Source organism: Megalopta genalis, chromosome 5, assembly GCF_051020955.1.
Source record: "Megalopta genalis isolate 19385.01 chromosome 5, iyMegGena1_principal, whole genome shotgun sequence".
In the NCBI taxonomy this organism is placed as follows: domain Eukaryota; kingdom Metazoa; phylum Arthropoda; class Insecta; order Hymenoptera; family Halictidae; genus Megalopta; species Megalopta genalis.
In genome coordinates this window covers 15,239,287-15,259,113 of record NC_135017.1, presented here as the reverse complement: position 1 = coordinate 15,259,113, position 19,827 = coordinate 15,239,287, and the positions used below count along the sequence as shown (strand labels likewise).

Here is a 19,827-nt window from a genome sequence, read left to right as displayed (position 1 = left end):
TGAATGTAATGTAACCACACACATAGAACGCAAGAAATAATATGCGATTATATTTGTTTTAGTCCATATCGTCAACGTGAACTGGACTATGCTTCTTATTGCTGAAAGTTCCGACACCCACACATAATGCCAAACAGTGAATGATATACATCTTTCTTGGTACGTTCAGAGTGAAAACCGAAAGATAAATTAAATGTCTTGTCTTTCGTTTATTTTCATTACATATTTTCTTATTGTCCAGCAATCCAATAATATTCTGACCGCGTTTGCTCAATGTGTTCTACACATAACAAATCACAATTGCACTCTTATAATAGAACGTCGTTCTCAGCTACAAATTCTATTTCTCTCGTATACATGTATATACATATACAGATACATATTATTATTAAATTGTTACATGTACGTGATGTGCATTTAACATTCTACTAGTCGCGCAAGTGAAAAATCTCTCAAGTATCAAAAATATGTTGGTCGAATTGAATGGTAGTTTAAACTCCCACCCAAAAGAATTATAATCCTATATTTCCCTTGTTGACAGCATTGGAAGAACATATATTTTTATACAATTAACATTTAAGAGTTACTAACGGATTAACACGTTGACCGCCGAGTCAAAAACTAAACATGACTTCGCAATAACTTCTAAGTAATAGATTTAAAAGTTATTAATTCAAAGCGGTTACTTTCTGAATCCTCTTGCACCAAATTTGTAATTAAATTAATAATTGTAATCTGATCAACAAGCAGTCAGCGTGTTAAGGCCTGCCTCGCGGTATCGTTTACACGTTATTCTCTAAAAAAACATTGATATAAAAAATATACAGGTATTATGCGCTACAGTTTAAATAGTGATATACACGATACTCGTAAGTCTGTGCAGGTTGACAATGCGCGCGTGTGTAAACTGTATCCATTATTTATTTGAATTTCTGTTTGTTCAGCTATTCGATTGCAAATGTGGCGTCCCCTGCATGCTGGAAAGCGTTATCCGATGCAAGGGACACGAAGATTCACGATCCGAACTCCTCGGTGTCTGGCTCGATGACTTTGAACTCGTAGCCTCCTCTTCCATCCATCTGCAGGTAATACTGGAATAGTTATGATTCAGCAATTAGACTTTGAGTTAAACTCCTGACACCTGACACCTGACTCTCCTGACTCAGTGATTGATACCTCATGATGCTTCCACAGGGACCGTCGATGCGAGACTGTAAACAAAGTGATATTCGCCTGCCTACAATAAGAGTACATCGAATCCTCGACATCAACACTGACTGCACTCGTGCACTCGTCCAGAATTGCAAACTGTGGTTTGTGATAGAAGAGTCGAGCCATCTGCAGAATGAACGACACCCGGTCAATCACCAATCACAGGATAGCTTTATATAGACGAAGAGGAGACTAGGTATTACCGCTATACGTTGTTTTTCACCACCAGAAAGGACATCCATCCAATCGGCGACAACGTCCCACCCTTGACCCTCAATGTTTGTCAAATTTTCTCTTTCCAACAGATGGCCTAGTTGAACCAGATCTAATAGTTTAACAAGGTCGTCGTCTGTCATCTTGCCGCGCCTTATCATCTCCTCCTTTGTATGAGGATAGATAATTTGATCTCTGAGCGTACCCAGGGTCATGTAAGGACGTTGCGGTATGTAGAATAATTTTCCACGCGGTGGTTTGGTCACCGTTCCGCCCCAAACTGGCCACAACTGCCCAGGTAAACGGTTTCAAATGGTCAGACATTACCGTCGGAGAATTTGGACACGGTTAGATGGCGTGATGATAAATGTCGATAACGTACCTCTCCAAGAATTCTGAAGAGAGAGCTCTTTCCGCAACCATTAGGTCCACATACTAGCACGTTCATTCCCGAGCTTACCTCGAACGTTAACTCTTTGATAAGAACATCGCCGTTCGGCGTTATCAATGGCACGCGATCGAAACGTATAATGTTATCTTTGGTCAGAATCTTCCCCGCGCCCGGACTTCCAATCGACTCCTCCTTGAAGTCTGTGATCATTGTCCTAGAGTATTTGCCCGCGTTCAAATCGTCCAAGACGACCTTGATTTCTGTAACCCTAGCTGTGAACCCTGCTAGCCGTGTCAGCTCTCTTCCGGCCAGTACTAATCTGCCTATAGCTTCCGCTAGTTTCACTAACATCCGCCCATACGTGTAGTAACTCTTGAATCGATGATCAGGCGATCCTGACAGGACACGATGGTTCTTCTGAAAGAACGGAATGCTGACCGCATAAAAGCCTACGATCGTTGCCATGTCTGAAAGAAAAATATTTTCAATATTTTTCAGGTATTATGCCTGTAAGTGAAAATGTATCTAAGTAAGTCGTTCTTTACATTTGCCGACAAAATTATCAATCACTCCTATGAGCGTTTTGAATTCCAAACATTTTCGGAGATGAGTCACCTGTAAAACGAAAGGTAAATATAACACGAGCGTGGTAGTCCGCGAGAATTCTACTGTTTACTTACTAGTTTATAGAAGCTAGCTAGTATCGTTAGTTTCTCTCTATTGTTTCCTTGGTAAAACGCAATTTCTTCAGAATTCGTAATTAGTCGGGAATTAATGTGACGGTACTCGCCCTCCAGACGTTGTTCTTTCACTGTCATCGAGCCGATCGGTTTACGAAGATGCGTAATCATAGTACCAGCAAAGAGAAGGTAGAACAGCATTAATATTGGTGTCTATAATGGAACAGATATTTTAGAAAGCGTGAACAGGCGTGCTCAAGAATCGCTAAATTAACATACCTGACCACCAAGATTGCTCGTCAATCTATAGACATAAATAAATATGTCCAATAACGGTTTTGCGACGTTACTATAAAGATCCGTGCAGCTTTCACAGAATTTGTCGACGTCGGTAGATAAAAGCTGATCTGGGTTTGCTATTCGACTGTCCAAGTTACTCATTTTGTAGTATGTAAAACCCCTGTAATAACCAGTAATATATTCGAATTTGAAACGTTTGGGAAATCAAATGCATTATTCATAATTGTTCTTGGCTGGTTCCACTCACTTCAGGTACTGGTCCAGTAGATTTCGTGTGATATTCGTGCGTAGCCTCAACTTCATTTCATATATTCCATATTTCAGTACGTTGTTCACAACAGAGATCTAAATAAATATAGTCATGGAAGATCATATCAATAATATCTTCCAAACGATTAGAAAATTAGCTGCTTGGCAGCCTGAACGAAAGAATTTCATTAGCAGCCTACAAAAGCAATGCTCTGCATACTTTATTCACAATATATATACTCACTTACCACAGGCAATACAGACAAAAATTTAAATAAACGCTTCTTAAATAGAGGTGCATCCATATTAACGATCGACCTGAAACACAATGCTTGTAACTTATAAATTGAAAGACTTGGGTTTTTCTCAGCAACTAATTGTACGCACGATTCGATTAACGTTCCTATGTTTATCATCCATAGGTCGCACAGGGATCTTGCCACTAAGGAACCAGCAACAAGAAGAACAAATCCAAACTCTGGAGACACAACGGATGGTATACCAATTCTGAGCAGTTGACGTAGTTGTTTGAAAAATTTGGCATTGACGTAAGCTTTCGGACTCTTTGGTTTCTCCTGAGAATTGGATTGTATTGGTACAACTAGTGGATTAGTACTAATTTAACGGTTACAGATTCATTTGGCACTTACCTCTTTGATAACATACTGTATATCATGAGAGGGCCACGCGTTCCTGTAAAAACAAACAATCGTCTTGAGTGTTTTGACGAGACTGAGCAAGTTGAGTCTTGCACACACATGGTTGTCCCATCTACTTACTTATTTCTCGTGACTTGTTTTCTGCCTCTTCTTTTTAGGATCCATATCAACGCGGTGAGCGCACAAGCACCAGCCACTGTACGCTTGGTCGCGAATTTACTAAGCATCGGCGCCATTCCCAACTGATCAGCCTCTAAGTACGACTACAAAATTTACACCGTCTTCTACGACGGTCTTGAGTCTTCTGCGTCCAGTTTCAGAGCTCGTTAAGGTGAACAGGTGGTGGGGCAATACTTGGCAGTGAATCAGCTAAACAGCAGCGAGACCACGTATCGCAAGCATTTCGCTACGAGTCAGTCTCTGATTCCCGTGCTTTCACCTACTCTAACCTGATCATCGAATTGTCTTATATCGTCTGCACTCTACGTGCACAAACATCAGTATCCCGCTAATAACCGATCAAAGTACAAAATCACCAAACCAGTTTTGTTTATGTAATCTTACGCCAATGAACTTTGATACGGCGATGCCCAAATCAATAAATATGTACATGTACGATCACACTCAACTCAAAGGTACATCCGTTACAAAACGAATCACGAATTGGAAAGCTAAAGCTGGCTACAGCTGTTAAACTTATGTACATATATGCACATGTCCGATTCTTCCGTTCTTATTTTGTAACGACAATGTATTCTTGCAATGATACAAAACATTGCGACAAATGTCACTGTTTGATTTAACTTACCGATAGTTTATCGTTTTTCTTGTATTTCAATGTTTGGGTTGATATTGTCGTGACGTAAGCTTGCGTCCTGATGACTATGATAAATTCAAGGTACTACGCAATACATATTCATTTTTTGGAACTCATTAATTATCTAGTCCCATCTCCCGTTCATTGTTTCATTCTGAAAATAACCAACTTCGGACTAATATATCTCTTAGTTTTTAAACGTTTGGGCTGCGGTATCTTTTACTTTATCTGTTTTTAATAAATTTCTACAAATTCATTCTCCACGAATTGAAGTACAATTCATTTATCTCTAATCGAACGAGATTGAACAGTACTGATTAGACTGCTAAATCATGTTAAATTACAAACACATATAGTAAATAAAATAATTAAGCGTTTCCAAACGGTGATAAAGTCTTTTTATTAAATAATATTCGATCGGGTACAGATCATAGAAAAATGTTTAAAAGCAAGCGAATTTTTTGTCGCTTAATTTATTGCCATTGACTTTTAATGTATAAAACATAGTATCATTACCCACTCTGTATGGAGTTATCTGTAAAGTAAGAAAATTATGCTAGATCAAGAAATATATTTTTTGTTGCCATGATTATTATCCGCATAGACTAAGAAGTCCGTGTTTACGCAAATGGAGCATTAGTGACGCTTCCTGTTTCCTATCAACAGTTCCTTGTATATAGATTACACAACATTTTATTAGACAACATTAACAATCATTGCGTAGCGGGCAGTTAAAATCGTTTGAAGGGAAAGAACTTACAGTATATCAACATGCTAATAGTCTCATAGCATTTCAATAAAATATGTATATGCAAATGTATAATCACATTATTATTGTCGGTTGTCTTTAAGATAATTCATTTTCACTGGCATTTATTTTTAGATGATATATTTGAAAGTTAAGAACGTCAGACAGATGGAAATCACGAAAAAGATACATTACACAAGTAATAATCTCATTTGGTGGGAGCTATATTTGTTTCTTAAAATAGTGTGAGTCTGCAGTAAATTATTGGAGAATTTTTGTTACATTTCATAAACATTTTCCATGCTTGTGCAGCTCTACAATAATATATCTCCTTTGTAATCGTGTTTATTCTGTCCGTAGATTTCGCACAGCAGAAGCCAGCGCCAATGTAATATCAAGGAATAATCTAATACACCTTTGACACACACCCAGTATCAGTTGAAGATTAGTATTTCCCAGCGTTATCATTAGGTGAGCAATATATTTGAAATGCGACGTGGTTCACAATTCCTCGTGGTCAAATTATTTATTGTTGCAGCGAGAATGATCTAAAAACAAAAAATATTAAGGAATTAAATTCGTTGAGAAAAAGAAACCGTCGATGATTACGAAATATAGAAACAGTAAGTTTACAAGAGAAATTCTCAAACCACCTGTTTATACTTTCCATGAAATTCCCAAAATTCATCTATCTTTATTGTCCGTCCTTCATATTTCTTCTCTTCGTTTGCAGTTCATTGTTTAGCGGATCACTTTGCTGTTAAGCGGAACTAGTTGCATACAAAAAATCCATGCAAGTTCGCACATTGTATTTCAGTCAACTGACAATGAGCTGTTGAACAGAATCGAATACATAATTAATGTACATCGAAGAAGACACAACGTATTTAATGTAATCAATGTAATTCTAATGCGGAAAGAAAACGGATATAACAGTAGCGAATGTTTTTTTTCTTGCGCATAATTCTTTTTCCGGTTGAACCACGTGTATGATGGTCTACTTCATCAGATTTTGCGTTAACTTGCTAATTAAATACGTGCAACGTGAGAGCTCGAAAGTACACCTTGTTCGAAGAATTATGCAATCGTTTGAGAGACCCGATTCAAGAAAAACTGTAGCACTTTATAAACGTAGTAGCACAAGGTGTTTCTGTTTTAAAACAATTGTACAATGCTTCGACACAAGAAATTATTGGAAGCGATATTAAAATTTCGGTTAATAGCAGATGAATGAACGATTAATAAGTTAGAACTGTTTTATCCGATAAACAGGATCTCAAGTGAATCAAATTTCTATCAATCGACGATTAACCGCCGATGCAACTTCTTACTTTTTTTTGTTTTTCTTTGTTTTTTCGGTGCTCCAGCATTGATAAGGATCTAAAGGAAATTAGGCAATATTCGGATGTGTTTGAGTAATAGCGGGACCATTAGATTATGAGAAGCTGCGAATATCGTGTATGACCTTGCGTGAGTGTGTTTGGATTTCGATGACACAAAACCCATACTATTGTAAGTAATTTCAGTTCGTAATCACCTGTTTCGAAGTTTCAGTAGACGCTTCCATGCCTCTCCTCTACTTCCAGTCATCATCATAATCATCATAATCATAATCATCATCATCATCACCATCATCATCCGCATCCGCATCATCACCATCATCCGCATCCTCATCCTCATCCTCATCATCAAACTCATCACCATTATTCACCATCAACATCCTCATCTCACCATCATCATCATCATCATCATCATCATCATCATCATCATCATCATCATCATCATCATCATCATCATCATCATCATCATCATCATATAATCGTCACTATACACTGCCACCACTACCATATATCATAAAGCGTCACCATCATCATTTCATCGCCACCTTCATTCATCGAATGAATGGCAACCTGTAGTATATAACTCACAAATTCTTCCTTCCACTCTGTGCGATTCCGAATGTAGAACCACTCACACATTCTCCCTCCTCCTGATTGTCATCAGACAAAATAGCAGTAGCAAGTCGATAAAGTATTAACTAACACGATGTGTGCAAAAGCTGTTTCTCAATCTATCAACATTGAGTTCTGGGAGCAAGTAAGGCCCAACTACAGGCAGAGCATACAACTATACGTTCCTGCTACAGTTATTAAGATAAAAATCAAAGTCATTAATTGAAACGTTCTTCCACGGTCTGGCGAATGATTGCGATTAACCATACAAGACTGAAAATACACAGTTGTCAAGACTGTGGTAACAGTGAAAGAAAACTTCAACTAAATAAGATTCTGACACAAATAGTATAAGAAGTTTCAGATCTTAGAAACTGCAATAAACAGTACAAACTCTCACTGGAATTAATTAATGCGATGCGAGTGGTTCCAGTTTAAATGGACCACCCTGCAACAAGTCAATACATTTGAGATCGTGTATAAGAGGTATGTGAGTGGTTGTTACAAAAAGTGAAAGAAAGTTGCTTGATCGTGAATGTTGTTGATATCAAGTGAAAGATCTGTTTATAACGCATTCATCCGACATAGATGAAAACACTAGCTAGAAGAAAACAGGAATAAATAATCTGTTTTTTTCACGACTCGACCAATGTCATGATTGATCTTGCGCGAGCAACTAGACAGAAGACAAGTTATGCGGCGTTAATCATGAGTAATCAAGCGACTTTTTGCTCTGTAGAACGCGGATGACTTTTACAGCTCTCTGATATTGGTCGAGCCTGTCAATATTTTACGGGTAGCTTTAGCAAAGCGATCCGATGGAGGAGTTCAGAAAGTGTAAATAAATTTCCAGTGTATCAGTTTTTAATCATTCTTGTAATGAACTTACGGTAATAAGAATCAATCTCTGCCACCTATCAAAATTAACATTCTCACAATGACAAAAGAATCATGTACGTTTTTATCGGACGTGATCACTCGGTAATATCTCATTTAAAACACAATCCCGATATTTCAATTTACAAATACGAACTGTTCTACACAACAAAAATCTCATTTTTCCATTTGAACGTTCACGAACGACATTAATGCACCTTACGTATATATGTACACACTTCGCGGATCGTATTCAAATCGTTTCGCAAGGCATTTTTTGAGCAACAATCATCTCTTGAATTGCACGTGCGCTAAATCAATTGCTTCGTGCAGATGTATACCATATTGTAAACTCTACACACATATGCATATACAATTTGCTTTCATATTGTTTACATTTTGTCAAGTAAAATGCAATCCCACAAAAACGAATACTATATAGAAATATATGGATATCGTTATCATCATTATTTTAACCGATACATATAGGTGATATAAGTATTGGTTAAAAGTGATTACAAGATTAGTTGACGTTGGCAAACGATTTGAAGTGGATCAACCAGGCTATAATAATGAGCTAGAAACGGTTCTAATGTCTGTTAAAAGTTGTCTTAAACTACAGTCTTTGTATATCGGTTATCATTTACAGCAGGACGTCAATAAATAAACTCGACGCACTTCCCATCAATGTTCTCTTTACAGTATGTATAAACATTCTGAATTAATACAGACATATATATATATATATATATATATATATATATATATATATATATATATATATACACATATATATGTATATATGCATATACATACACATATCTCAGGCATTCACTAAACGACTGTGTCCCATCCATAAAATATTTTTTTTCACAATTAATTATCGCTCGATTCACAATTATTATAACTCGCTCCTCATATTTTTAAATATATATACATTGTATATATGTATATATATATATATATATATATATATATATATATATATATACTTATATATGTATATATATGCCTTGTATTATTAACACGTTGGTTCTCTGCTGCTTCACCTTTTGTAATCAGATACATACATACACACGCCCATACACCCACGAATGTATATATATTTTCTTTGTATTAATAATGTTACCTACCATTTAAACGACAAATCACTTCTCGATTAGAACTTTCATGCCTGTAGTTCTGAGACGACCATTAACAAATACATTCAACCGTCATACACGCATACACGCATACACACAAAAAGAGAGAGAGAGAGAGAGAGAGAGAGAGAGAGAGAGAGAGAGAGAGAGACTCGTGAGGTAAAACAATCCAATCTATGAAGACTATAATATGATGCCTCTACACGTTATATTTATAGCTCAAAAAATGAACTCTTCTAAAAATGATGGATATAGGCGAATGGAGGTATTTAGGATAGTTCTTGAATATTCAAGCTTGTTTTTCTCATTTTCCAGTAAGGAACCATTTGTGACGTAGACTTCGGTTGAATATTCAAGAGACCGCTCAGTTGTGCATAGTTCGTCAACTGGCAGCAAGCTAATTACACTGATTAAAAATTATGAAATGATAGGTATCGTCAAGTAGAATTTACCGATGGAACTTCTACAATAATGGAAAATGCGCAGAACGTGTGACTGATGCGTCTCCTCCGGTAAGATTTTGTTTCCCATTCCTTTCACGAGTTTTTTAAGCAACACGTAACACAGAGTTATAGTTTGAAATATTTTTCATCTACAGTATAATCTTAATACGTTCTCATGCGCTGCACATTCTTTTCTTAGCTGCGACTATATGTATATGAGATTAATTACCGTCGTGCAACGTCAATGACAAAAGGCAACCACCATGACTCGAATCTATGAAGAATGAACAATGGGACCATCCCTCTTCATCGTGCGAGAACTTGTCTCGTTAACATTTATCAAAGTCGTGGAAAATGGAAAAGAAGACTGTCACGAATCACATTCAATCGATCAACAGAAGATCCCTGAACGCATTGTCTCAACTGCATTATCATACTCAAATGCAAAACGCATCTACATATACTCATATATACATGCATATATTTATATATGTAGAATATACATATATATATATACTTTTATAGAAAAGAACACGTATGCTTTTGTCGTTATCATTCGAAGGCGAGATTTCTCTAGTCTCAATGACCTCTTAAATATCGGGTAGCTGCGATCATTCTGTATATACCTGCGTTCTCCACACACTTGCGACCTCGCCTCATGCATTCTAAGAATGCAATTGACATTGTCCCTCTTCCATCAACGTAAAACGACTGTTTCGAATTAGGAATTCCAATTTTGAATGAAAATGACAGGAGTAATTAAAGTATGTTTAAATAAGAAGAAAGACGAATACAAACGATAAAAAGTAACTATTCTGTGATCTTAAAATTTGCTGGGCGTTGCTCGTAAAACAAAGGAAAGAAGAAGAAGAAGAAGAAGAGGAAAAAGAAGCGATCGAAATCGTATATCCAGTAATCTCACGCACGACGACCCGAAGAAACAAGCGAACCGGATCGGTGATCCCCTCAATTACACATTAAACACACGGAACGTAACTTTAAATAAAACGTAAGCACACGTATGTACTCGATACTACACAAATCTCGTTCTTATTCTTCACTGATACATACACATTCATCATCATCATCATCATCATCTCATCATCATAATCTATTTATTTATATATTTGTGTTTATATATATAATATATATATATATAATAATTATATTTATTATATATAATAATATATATATATAATATATATTGCATATGTATATATATATATATATATATATATATATATATATATATATATATATATATATATATAGGACACATATATAAATATATAAATTACATAATCATATAATCATTCAGTATCATCCTCATCCTCATCATAATCACCATCGTAATCATCTCAGTACATTATTTATTATCTTTTGAGTTGGCTAGACCGCACGCTTGAAAATGAGATCATACAGTTCTAGTATGCACAGAGCTCAGATGATCGAAGCTATCCGTTCCCTAAACACGCACGACCGCATCTAAATGTTCCCTCACTGCGAGAAGAAAAGGTATCGTATGTATGTGTAATACTAACATCTGGTTTTTCTTTCAGCACAGGTGAAACCCGGTATCTCGAGACAGACGAAGAAAAACAGTTATATCAGAAGGATACATACACAGGGTGTGATGTGCAAAAGATAAAAAGGAAGAGGTACTCGGTTCTATCTAATTAATCGTAAACGTGATCTCGTATGAAATATTGTATATCGTTAAACAAAAGGAAAAGTGTTGCAATTGATTTGTTTCTTGTAGATGCATACACGCATATATGTACAGTGCCGGTCTTCAGAAACGGAACACCAAAATGTTTCTGTCGGAATCCGGAATCTGGAAGAGTATACCCACACACAAGACAAAAGCTACAAGGTAAATTCAAATCGCTCAAGATTATTATTTCTGTATCTTGTAGCTCGTGTCAGGATATATCTTTCTCGAGGTTCCAAATCCAGGAACGATAGTTAGGTGTTCCGTTTGTTGCGACTCGGAGAGACTGTAGATATAGCTGAACCCTGACCTCCATTAACAGAGGATTCGGTTCATGTTATATCAACGTGGTAGTCGTCACCGTCATAGTCGCATAAGTTGCGTGGTGTCGTTGTCCGTTTGCAAATCATGTAATTTGTACCTACTAGAAAGAAAAGAGGCGTGCGACAGACAGATCCCCTACTCTCCCGAGGCGGCTAAAGGCGGGTAGTGAACGCATCAGGATCAAAGGAACGGATTCGCCGGTTTCTTCCTGCTGGCCTTAGGGGAGGGCCCGACGGCATCGTGATCGACACACACCAGCATCGTGTCATCGTCGTGTCGCGCAGCCTTCTTACTCGTACTTGAGAAAGTTATTCGACTTCTGCTCGCGCTGCCCAGGATGATTCTGCCAAGCACCTTGGGACGCGTTCGGGTTATTCGGGCCTGGTCCACCTGTTCCGGGATTGCCTGTATTACCATCACCGCCACCCTGATTCATCCAACTGAGAAAGCCAGAGTTGCCACTGTTACCAATGCTGTTGTTGCCGGACGGCTGTTGACCAGGTGGGCCAGGCTGGTTCGAATATCCCTGATCGTTCCCGGGCGTCTGCAGGTTACCGATCAAGCCCCAAGATGCTTGGTTCAGCGCGGCGACCAGAGCTGGATTCACCGGCAGCGCGGACAGATTCAGCCCGGCCATCGCCAACGAATTGGACATACTGCCGCCCCCGCCGCCACCATTGTTCTGCCCGGTGATGCCCAATGCCTGGAGGTTCGGCATGTCCAAGTTCCCGCGGTTCCCTGGATTGTTCCATCCGTTCGGGCCCATATTGTTACCTGAGTGGCCCACGTATCTCGCCACCTGGTAGTTGCCCTGCACGTTATTCTCGGCGGGGCCCGGCGCGCCTCGGCGCATGTTCGAGTTCACTTGATTATTGAAATTCTTATTGTTCCCCTCGGACTTGGGAGCGGCGTTCGACACATGCACCGACACCCCCTTTATTATGTGATCCTCGCCGCACAGGGACTGCGCTACCTCCGGATCTAAGAAAGTAACAAACGAAAATGCACGGAATGGTTTCGGGATGAACACGTCCGTCACTTCGCCGTATTTGGAGAAATAGTCGCGCAGATCGTCAGCGGTTAGGTCTTCTGTACAGCGTCCCACGAATACCTTGCAGGGTACTTGCTGAATCATTCCCTCCTACGCACAAACGCACAATCAATCAATCATATACAACAGAGTTTCACATTGATGTTTTTTTGTTTTGCATTTTTTTTCTTTTTCTTTTTTTTCGTTCAGTAAAACTTGCGTACAGTGCACATTATCGTTGTCGTATGTACGATCATCTTGCAAGGCTACCGATTTCTTTAAAAAACAAAGGAGACCAGTCTTTCTTGTTCAACCTGTTAACCATTGGAAGATCGTGTAATTTTGTTCTCGAAGTCTATTATAGAAAGACTCTGCGCAACAATTTTAATTAGAAGTCGTACATGGACGATTTTTATTTGTTTCTTGCGTCAAGAATGGCCCGGTTAACAGGCTAAATGCTATTTGTATTCGTAGCTATTGCTAGAATGTTTACTGTTCAGTCAATGGCTTAAAAATGGTTCTATCCTGGGAAATAGAGAAGGACTGTAATCTGCACTAACGTCAAGTTTTATAGAAAATTCTTAAATACGCATTGATCTAGTTATTCGATCACGGAGAAAGGTTTTCTCGGCTAGTCAATTTACACTTGAACTCAGTGGATGCATATATATACATATATTTACATGTATATATATGTGTATGTATATGTATATATATATATATATGAAACAACACTTAAGCACTATGGCCTCTTTAAATCCATGCACAAAATCTGTACAATATCCTTTCTTTTTATATTCGATGTAATCTCATGCTATATGTTTTACATTATCTTAAATTGATTAAGCACAATAGTTGATAAAATGTAGACAGTTATTCGAGGCTATCTATAATATCAGACATTACTTGGTTTTCTTTTTATATGCATACATGCTATATTTTATGACAGAGATACGTCACAGGTCAATGGGAATACACATTTTTTATCTCTTTAGTCTGAAATCAATCCATACATGTACATTAATTAACGTAAAAATTGATTAAGAAGTACTCAGAAATGGACGACCAAGAGATGGTCCATGGCGAAGGAAGCAATATAATACAATTCATTGAACGTCCGATAACATTTTGGTCTAAGAACGTACTCTATTAATTTCATCGCTAATCTTCTAACAAGATTCAAATTTCTCATTTCAGAGTTACCACGAATATATACAAACTGTAGCGTATACGGCAACTTTGTAGAGTCTATTCCCATCGAGACGTGACTTGTTTATTTACGGATAGGTAACAAGACTCATCAGTATCTTGACGTGTCCGAGACGTGGTGATCCCTCGACGGACGGTGCTTGTAATAACGATCATAATAGTTCTCTTTAGCCGGGTATCTTGTAGTGTCCGCGAACCTGGCCTCCACTTCCTTACCGTCCGGCGGGTATCTCGTTTCCACATCTCTGTTATCGACCGCGTATCTAGCATCCGGTTCCCTACCATCGACCGCGTATCTTCTATCGATTTCGCGATTGTCCACAGGATATCTACAATCAGCCTCTCTACCGTCTGTCGGTATCCGATTGTCAGCGTGCCTGGTATCTGGATATCGGACGTCCAACGGGTACCGACAGTCAGCGGACACGTAACGACCGTCCCCTTCGTAATAGTTACGGTCGTAACCGTAATTATATCTAGCTTTCTCCGTGTAATCGGGGTTCTCCATGACCGGGTAGACGGCTGCACGTCCTTCGTAGTTCGGGTATCTTGGGTATTCAGCGTCCGATGGATAACTCGGCGGCGGGTTCGCCGGCGCGCCACCCGCCGCATGCGGCTGCTGTTGTTGCTGCTGTTGCTGCTGCACCATATAATTTCGTGTATCGTACCCGGGATCCTCGTACGACGGGTATGTCGGTTTCTCGTACGCGTTGTAATTCTGCCCCTCGTACTTGTACTTATTGTTATCGTCGTACGGATAGTTGGCTGGGTACGACGGGTAGTGAGTCGTTTTATAATCGTACTCCGAGTCGTACCTAGGCGGGTTAGCTGGCTCGGATGTATTTATGTTGATATACGGTTTCGCCACAGGTACCCGTCGACTATTCGGCGTATGAACCGGTATAGGCCGGTAGCATTCATTGTGTTTGCTCGTATCATACTGACGAGCCATCATTAAGCCATCAATATTCTGCAACCAGATACACCAGCCCTCGACAATCACATACAATTTTTATAGCTATATCATTTGGTTTTTTTTTTGATACACACATATACGCACTCTCGCACATCGTAGACATACTTCTCTCCAGGGTATATTTCTGTATTTTCCTTGTCTTTTTCTTTCATTGTGTCATTCCACATACCAAACATATACGCAAGGCGGGTCAATGGAATCATCTTCATCGTTTCCGTTACTCTGAGATACGAAGAGAAAATTTACACGCAAAAGTTATACGCTATCAACGAGTTTATAACGTAACAATTATCATTTTCAAGATCATTTTCGTTTTTTTCTTTTTTTAAATGCTCTTTTCTGATTATTGTCACATCATCAACCGTCGATGTCGTATAACTTTTGCGAACAAAATTTTTCCTCGTACCTCTAACAAATAATGGCGGCGATTAAGACGATCGGTATTGTTATCCCAGCCTATACCCTATATATGGATTGTACAACTACACATTGAAAATACTTTAAAGGATAATTTTTACAAGACAAAGTAAAACAATTACGATTTCGGCTTTGTTTTCAAATTTTGAACGTTTAAATCCCACCGATGATGGCGCGCGAGACAGCCGCCATTTTTGTTCGGGTGAAACGATTAACCGCTGACAATTTGAAAACAATTTTATTTGACGTTGTAGAATCATCCCTTTGAGTTATTTACCGTGTGTGGTTGTACAACTCGTGTATTTATTATAGTATTATAAGCTTCCTTCCTTCCGTTAACGTAACACTCTAACCGACAGCGTGTGAACCTAATCTCGTTCGAATTACCTGATTGAAAGACACGGCACATCTCTTTGTTCATCCACGGACCCGTACACTATTTCGTTTCATACTAGACGCTACGTTACAGCATTCGTGGAACTGATTCATTGCCCACGAGAGATTTTATGTTGTAAATGTTACTCATTTCTCCTTCGACCGATCTCCTCTAAATGTCATGCACGAAATTCTAATCAATCACGATTCGTTTAACCCGTTCCGGTTTTCGCAAAATTCAGAGCTCGCTTCAACTAATGACAATTCTCGTAACCTGCGCGTTTCACACCGGTTTTGTTTTTGTTCTTTCTTTCTTTCTTTCTTCAAAATTACACACACTGTCACGCAAACCATACCCATTACAATGTTCGTTGTCCCAAAATGAAGGATACACATTTTTAGCAGTATACTCGAATGCTTGTTGGCCTCGAAACTCACTCCCATTATTAGTTACATGGTGTTTTGGATAACAAGAAATTGTTGATCTCCCTAAATCTGTTTCAGAGTTAGTGGCGTGGCTATATGTTTGGCTGGACATCTCTAGCAAACTAACATTTGTATATACATACGTATATATGTATATTTGTATTACATTAAATTTCCATGGAAATTCGCACCGTGACCGAGACCCGAAACTATCAACATCTCATTACTTATTTCTCAAGTTGCCATTGAAGCTTTCTCACGTGAACTGGGTATGTATTCATAAATCATTCGTATCTATTTTAAAATCTGACAGTGGTACTCTCATAGCATACTTCAAAATTCCACACGATTTAATGACACAAACATACCATGTTATTTACAAGATCACGCAGACATACTTTCTTTTGGAATACCTTCTTTCTGCATCATACAACACTCATATAAAACATTCACACACATTTATCACTTGACCATTATAAATTTACCACTTAAGAGTGACTACACATTCATCTATTTATACCACAATATACGTTCTCAAGAAATCTTTAAATGATATTCAGAGATTATAAGCGGAAATTTATTGTCGTCTCGTCTTGTGCAATGATTCAAAATAGAAAAAGAACTTCTAAAGCAAAGTATTATTCACGTTTGTGCCATAGTCAGACTTCTCAACTGTTCTTTTCTCTTCTTTATAATTCGCACTATACTTTGTATTTTGACTAGAATCCTATCACATGCATCGTAGACCTGTACACAACTGTATAATAAATCTATGAAAGCAACAACCTTAAACAGAATATTAATTATTTGTTAAAAAGAAATTTTACACCATACCGTGTACTCGATTACTTTGCTAATAACCATAAAAAGGATAAATCGTATTCGCAGGAATTGAAATATGCAGAACACAGCTTTACATAATATATATCAACTTTATCAGACATCCGTTCAATTTATTATAGGCAGGATGAAATAAATTATTGTTTACTACAGATGTGTAACAATGGTGTTGTAATCGATTTTTCTTTGCAGATAGTTATGTACAGGTCTATAATTTGCATATATACACACACACATATATATATGTATATGCAAATATAAATATATATATGTATCTCAATATTATTAAACAACTGTTAAGTACTTAAGCACTTTGAAACTACTTCTAGATATAAGAGGAAACAACGAACGTTTGTTATTGAACATATCGATGCTCTTACCTTACTATTGGGAACCTTGACGTCACACCATCTACCATCTATCATATGTCGTTGGGCGAGGCATCTCAATTGAGATTCATAACTACCAAATCTAATAAATCCAAATCCTTTGCTTTGTCCAGATTTTGCATCTTTTTTTACCTAAATTAATGTTCCAAGACAATTAGTAAGAAATACCTTATATTATATTATATATATATACACACAAAATAATATAAAAAGAATGTGTTTATAATTTTTCATGAAAGACCTACCTGAGCCATGAGTACTTCTCCAAATGTTTCGAAATAATCACGCAAGTTCTGCTCGGTAGTTTTCCACGGTAAACCAAGTACGATCAAGTCTGTGCAACGCAACTTTGTTTCCATTCTTTTAGTCTTAGCTGTGGAATTTTCCAAATTGTCATCAGATTTACGTTTGTTCTCTGAAAAGATATAAGTGTTCATGTCTACTAACTTTTTTTTTGCATTTACTAGAACCTCTTCCAAAATTTGAGTCTTACATGAAATTTTCTATGTATATTTAATATACAGAAAAGAAACGTAATTGCGATAAAAATAATAATAATAAAAAAAGAGAGGAATACGGAAATCCAGTACAAATAATTATTACTCAAAAAGTATAATTAAAAAAAATATATAACTTATGTATCAGTGTGTAATTGTATGTGTGTGTGTGCGTGTGTGTCTGCAGCATATTCATATACGTATACAACATATAGATCGGTTTAGTCGTATTAATTATTCAAGTTCACAGCTATTTATATGTATGTAAGTTTGCATAGATGCAGATAAGCTCCATTCAGTATTAATAGACATTTATATAGATACATATACACAGATATTATTTTAGCTGAACCGAAAGCATTATTATACAAACTTATTCGTAAACCTGTGTCTATTTACTATTGGTGTTAATATATTTGATGTAATATTAACATGTGCTTATGTTAATTTCACTTAGTCAAAAAAAAAGAATGTATTCATGAACAGCAAAATTCTGTTCCAATAGAAACAAAATTTTGCATTTCAGATGAAACAAACAAAAATTATTTAATAATTGTAGGACAAATATATGCAAGGATTATTTCTCATAAACACAAACACATGTACTGGACTTCTAAATCATTTAAGACCAATTACTAGTGTGAATAACATACCTAAGAGAACATAAAATCTGAAATATGAGCACAGCTACTAGCAAGTAAGCATCCATTGCAACAAACTATTTTCGTATAGTACTTCCAGACAAAATCAAATTTTCGAGGTATCAAACGGATAATATTTGAGACCGGAAATTAAATTGAAAATTTCTCAAGAACAAAGAATGATAGGGAAGAAAAAAAAATGAAATTCCTAGAACAGTGTTTAAACGTTGCTTGAACATTTTTTACCAGGTGTAACGAAAAAAAACACGGTAGTTGGTCTTATTGTAACGTTAGTATTTGGGGGTCGAGAATGAGAGCAAGAGAGAGAGAGAGAGAGAGAGAGAGAGAGAGAGAGAGAGAGAGAGAGAGTAAGAGAAGGGGGCGTACAGAGAAGAGAAAGAGAGACAAGCATACAGAGACAGAGAGACAGACAGACAGAGAGAGAAAGAGAGAGAAAGACAGAGAGAGAGAGAGAGAGAGAATGAGGATAGTATGGATTTGTCATGAAATAAGCACCTTTTGGAAAAACACAAAAGTAAACCGCTTTGCCCCATCCACTTTCAGGCGGATGAAGTCGTCCGTCAACGAGACGGATGCCACGCATCGTCCGTGATTCGGGATTGCGGTATTTCAGTCCGCACGTTCCGGGAAACTGGGCGGTCACGGTGGTCAATAAGAGTGTGCTATCATCCTCGGTCGGTAGCTCTATTGGCTCGTCGCCCTCGTCCTCGGCAACCTGGATGTACGACGACATTTTCTCTTCGAAGCGTACGGTCTGGTTTATTTCCCGATGAAAGAAGAATTAAAAATCTCTACAACACAACAAACACACACGCTCTCTCGATCTTCTCGCAACCAGTCACGCAACACCGCACCTCTTTCTCTTTGGCCAGCGAGCAGTGCTGCCAATCGCAACGCGTTCCCGAACCACTTTTCAACCTCTTCCAATACGCCTATCTTCTAAGAAAATTATGACTCGACTTCCGCCGGGGAATAAATTTGATCGAAACCAATGAAAATTCGATTTAATTTCGATTCGAATAAATCCCGGTTAAATCCCAGATTTTTTTAGAAATAAATTGAATGACTCGCGAGGACCGAAACTCTTTGTTTCATTATTATTTGTCGGAGACGAGCGGCTAATACTGTGCTCAAACGAATCACTCGTTCCTAGAATAAGACGACGTTTCGTGTTGTTTAACTAGAAAAAACATCTACAACATTGTTTGAAGAAATTAAAAATACTTTTATATGGAATTTTTCATTCGGATTTGTTAGAATTAATCGATGAGCGTGGGAACGGTTAATGA

The 19,827-nt window shown here is 37.7% G+C and overlaps 2 protein-coding genes and 2 long non-coding RNA genes across 10 annotated transcripts; 1 reads left to right on the top strand and 3 right to left on the bottom strand.

The window, feature by feature from the left end:
* Positions 1 to 185: 185 nt before the first annotated feature.
* Pmp70 (ATP binding cassette subfamily D member Pmp70) lies at positions 186 to 3,958 on the bottom strand. The gene is made up of 12 exons (XM_033481614.2): positions 3,825 to 3,958; positions 3,696 to 3,738; positions 3,433 to 3,620; positions 3,294 to 3,363; positions 3,044 to 3,141; positions 2,776 to 2,956; positions 2,497 to 2,709; positions 2,362 to 2,431; positions 1,808 to 2,283; positions 1,416 to 1,715; positions 1,177 to 1,338; positions 186 to 1,091 (listed from the first exon to the last, which is right to left on the bottom strand). Exons 1-12 carry the CDS (start codon positions 3,938 to 3,940, stop codon positions 1,014 to 1,016), a joined length of 1,995 nt encoding a protein of 664 aa, XP_033337505.1. The 5' UTR covers positions 3,941 to 3,958; the 3' UTR covers positions 186 to 1,013.
* On the top strand, positions 3,455 to 6,207 carry LOC117226862 (uncharacterized). Of its 4 annotated transcripts, none has more exons than XR_013033333.1 (4): positions 3,455 to 3,593; positions 3,679 to 4,035; positions 5,405 to 5,892; positions 6,003 to 6,207. It is a non-coding gene; the product is annotated as an uncharacterized LOC117226862 (long non-coding RNA). The 4 variants fall into 4 exon arrangements; XR_013033332.1 differs by having other exon boundaries at positions 3,679 to 4,116; XR_013033331.1 differs by having other exon boundaries at positions 3,679 to 4,339.
* Positions 4,903 to 7,928, bottom strand: LOC117226861 (uncharacterized). The gene is made up of 3 exons (XR_004491917.2): positions 6,807 to 7,928; positions 5,923 to 6,101; positions 4,903 to 5,817 (listed from the first exon to the last, which is right to left on the bottom strand). It is a non-coding gene; the product is annotated as an uncharacterized LOC117226861 (long non-coding RNA).
* A 150-nt stretch (positions 7,929 to 8,078) lies between these two features.
* TBPH (TAR DNA-binding protein-43 homolog) lies at positions 8,079 to 19,434 on the bottom strand. 4 transcript variants are annotated; one of them, XM_076521639.1, is made up of 5 exons: positions 19,034 to 19,427; positions 17,625 to 17,794; positions 17,371 to 17,511; positions 12,186 to 12,858; positions 8,079 to 12,107 (listed from the first exon to the last, which is right to left on the bottom strand). In XM_076521639.1, the coding sequence occupies exons 1-5, from the start codon at positions 19,269 to 19,271 to the stop codon at positions 12,007 to 12,009; spliced, it is 1,323 nt and encodes a 440-aa protein (XP_076377754.1). In that variant the 5' UTR covers positions 19,272 to 19,427; the 3' UTR covers positions 8,079 to 12,006. The 4 variants fall into 4 exon arrangements, with proteins under 4 accessions (XP_076377754.1, XP_033337510.1, XP_033337512.1 ...); XM_033481619.2 differs by having other exon boundaries at positions 8,079 to 12,858; XM_033481621.2 differs by lacking the exons at positions 8,079 to 12,107; positions 12,186 to 12,858 and adding an exon at positions 13,533 to 14,926 and having other exon boundaries at positions 17,625 to 17,752; positions 19,034 to 19,434.
* Between the last annotated feature and the right edge of the window lie 393 nt (positions 19,435 to 19,827).

Bases quoted from the DNA above. Each gene is read 5' to 3' on its own strand.
- Pmp70 (XM_033481614.2), bottom strand. From the start codon at position 3,940: ATGGCGCCGATGCTTAGTAAATTCGCGACCAAGCGTACAGTGGCTGGT. The intron at 2,432-2,496 runs GTAAGTAAACAG...TTCGTTTTACAG, and splicing joins TAGCTAGCTTCTATAAACTA to GTGACTCATCTCCGAAAATG. The intron at 1,092-1,176 runs GTATCAATCACT...TAACTATTCCAG, and splicing joins CCCTGTGGAAGCATCATGAG to TATTACCTGCAGATGGATGG.
- TBPH (XM_033481617.2), bottom strand. From the start codon at position 19,271: ATGTCGTCGTACATCCAGGTTGCCGAGGACGAGGGCGACGAGCCAATA. The intron at 17,795-19,033 runs GTGCTTATTTCA...ATATCTTTTCAG, and splicing joins CTTTTGTGTTTTTCCAAAAG to AGAACAAACGTAAATCTGAT. The intron at 14,927-17,370 runs GTAAGAGCATCG...ATCTGGTTGCAG, and splicing joins TCAAGGTTCCCAATAGTAAG to AATATTGATGGCTTAATGAT.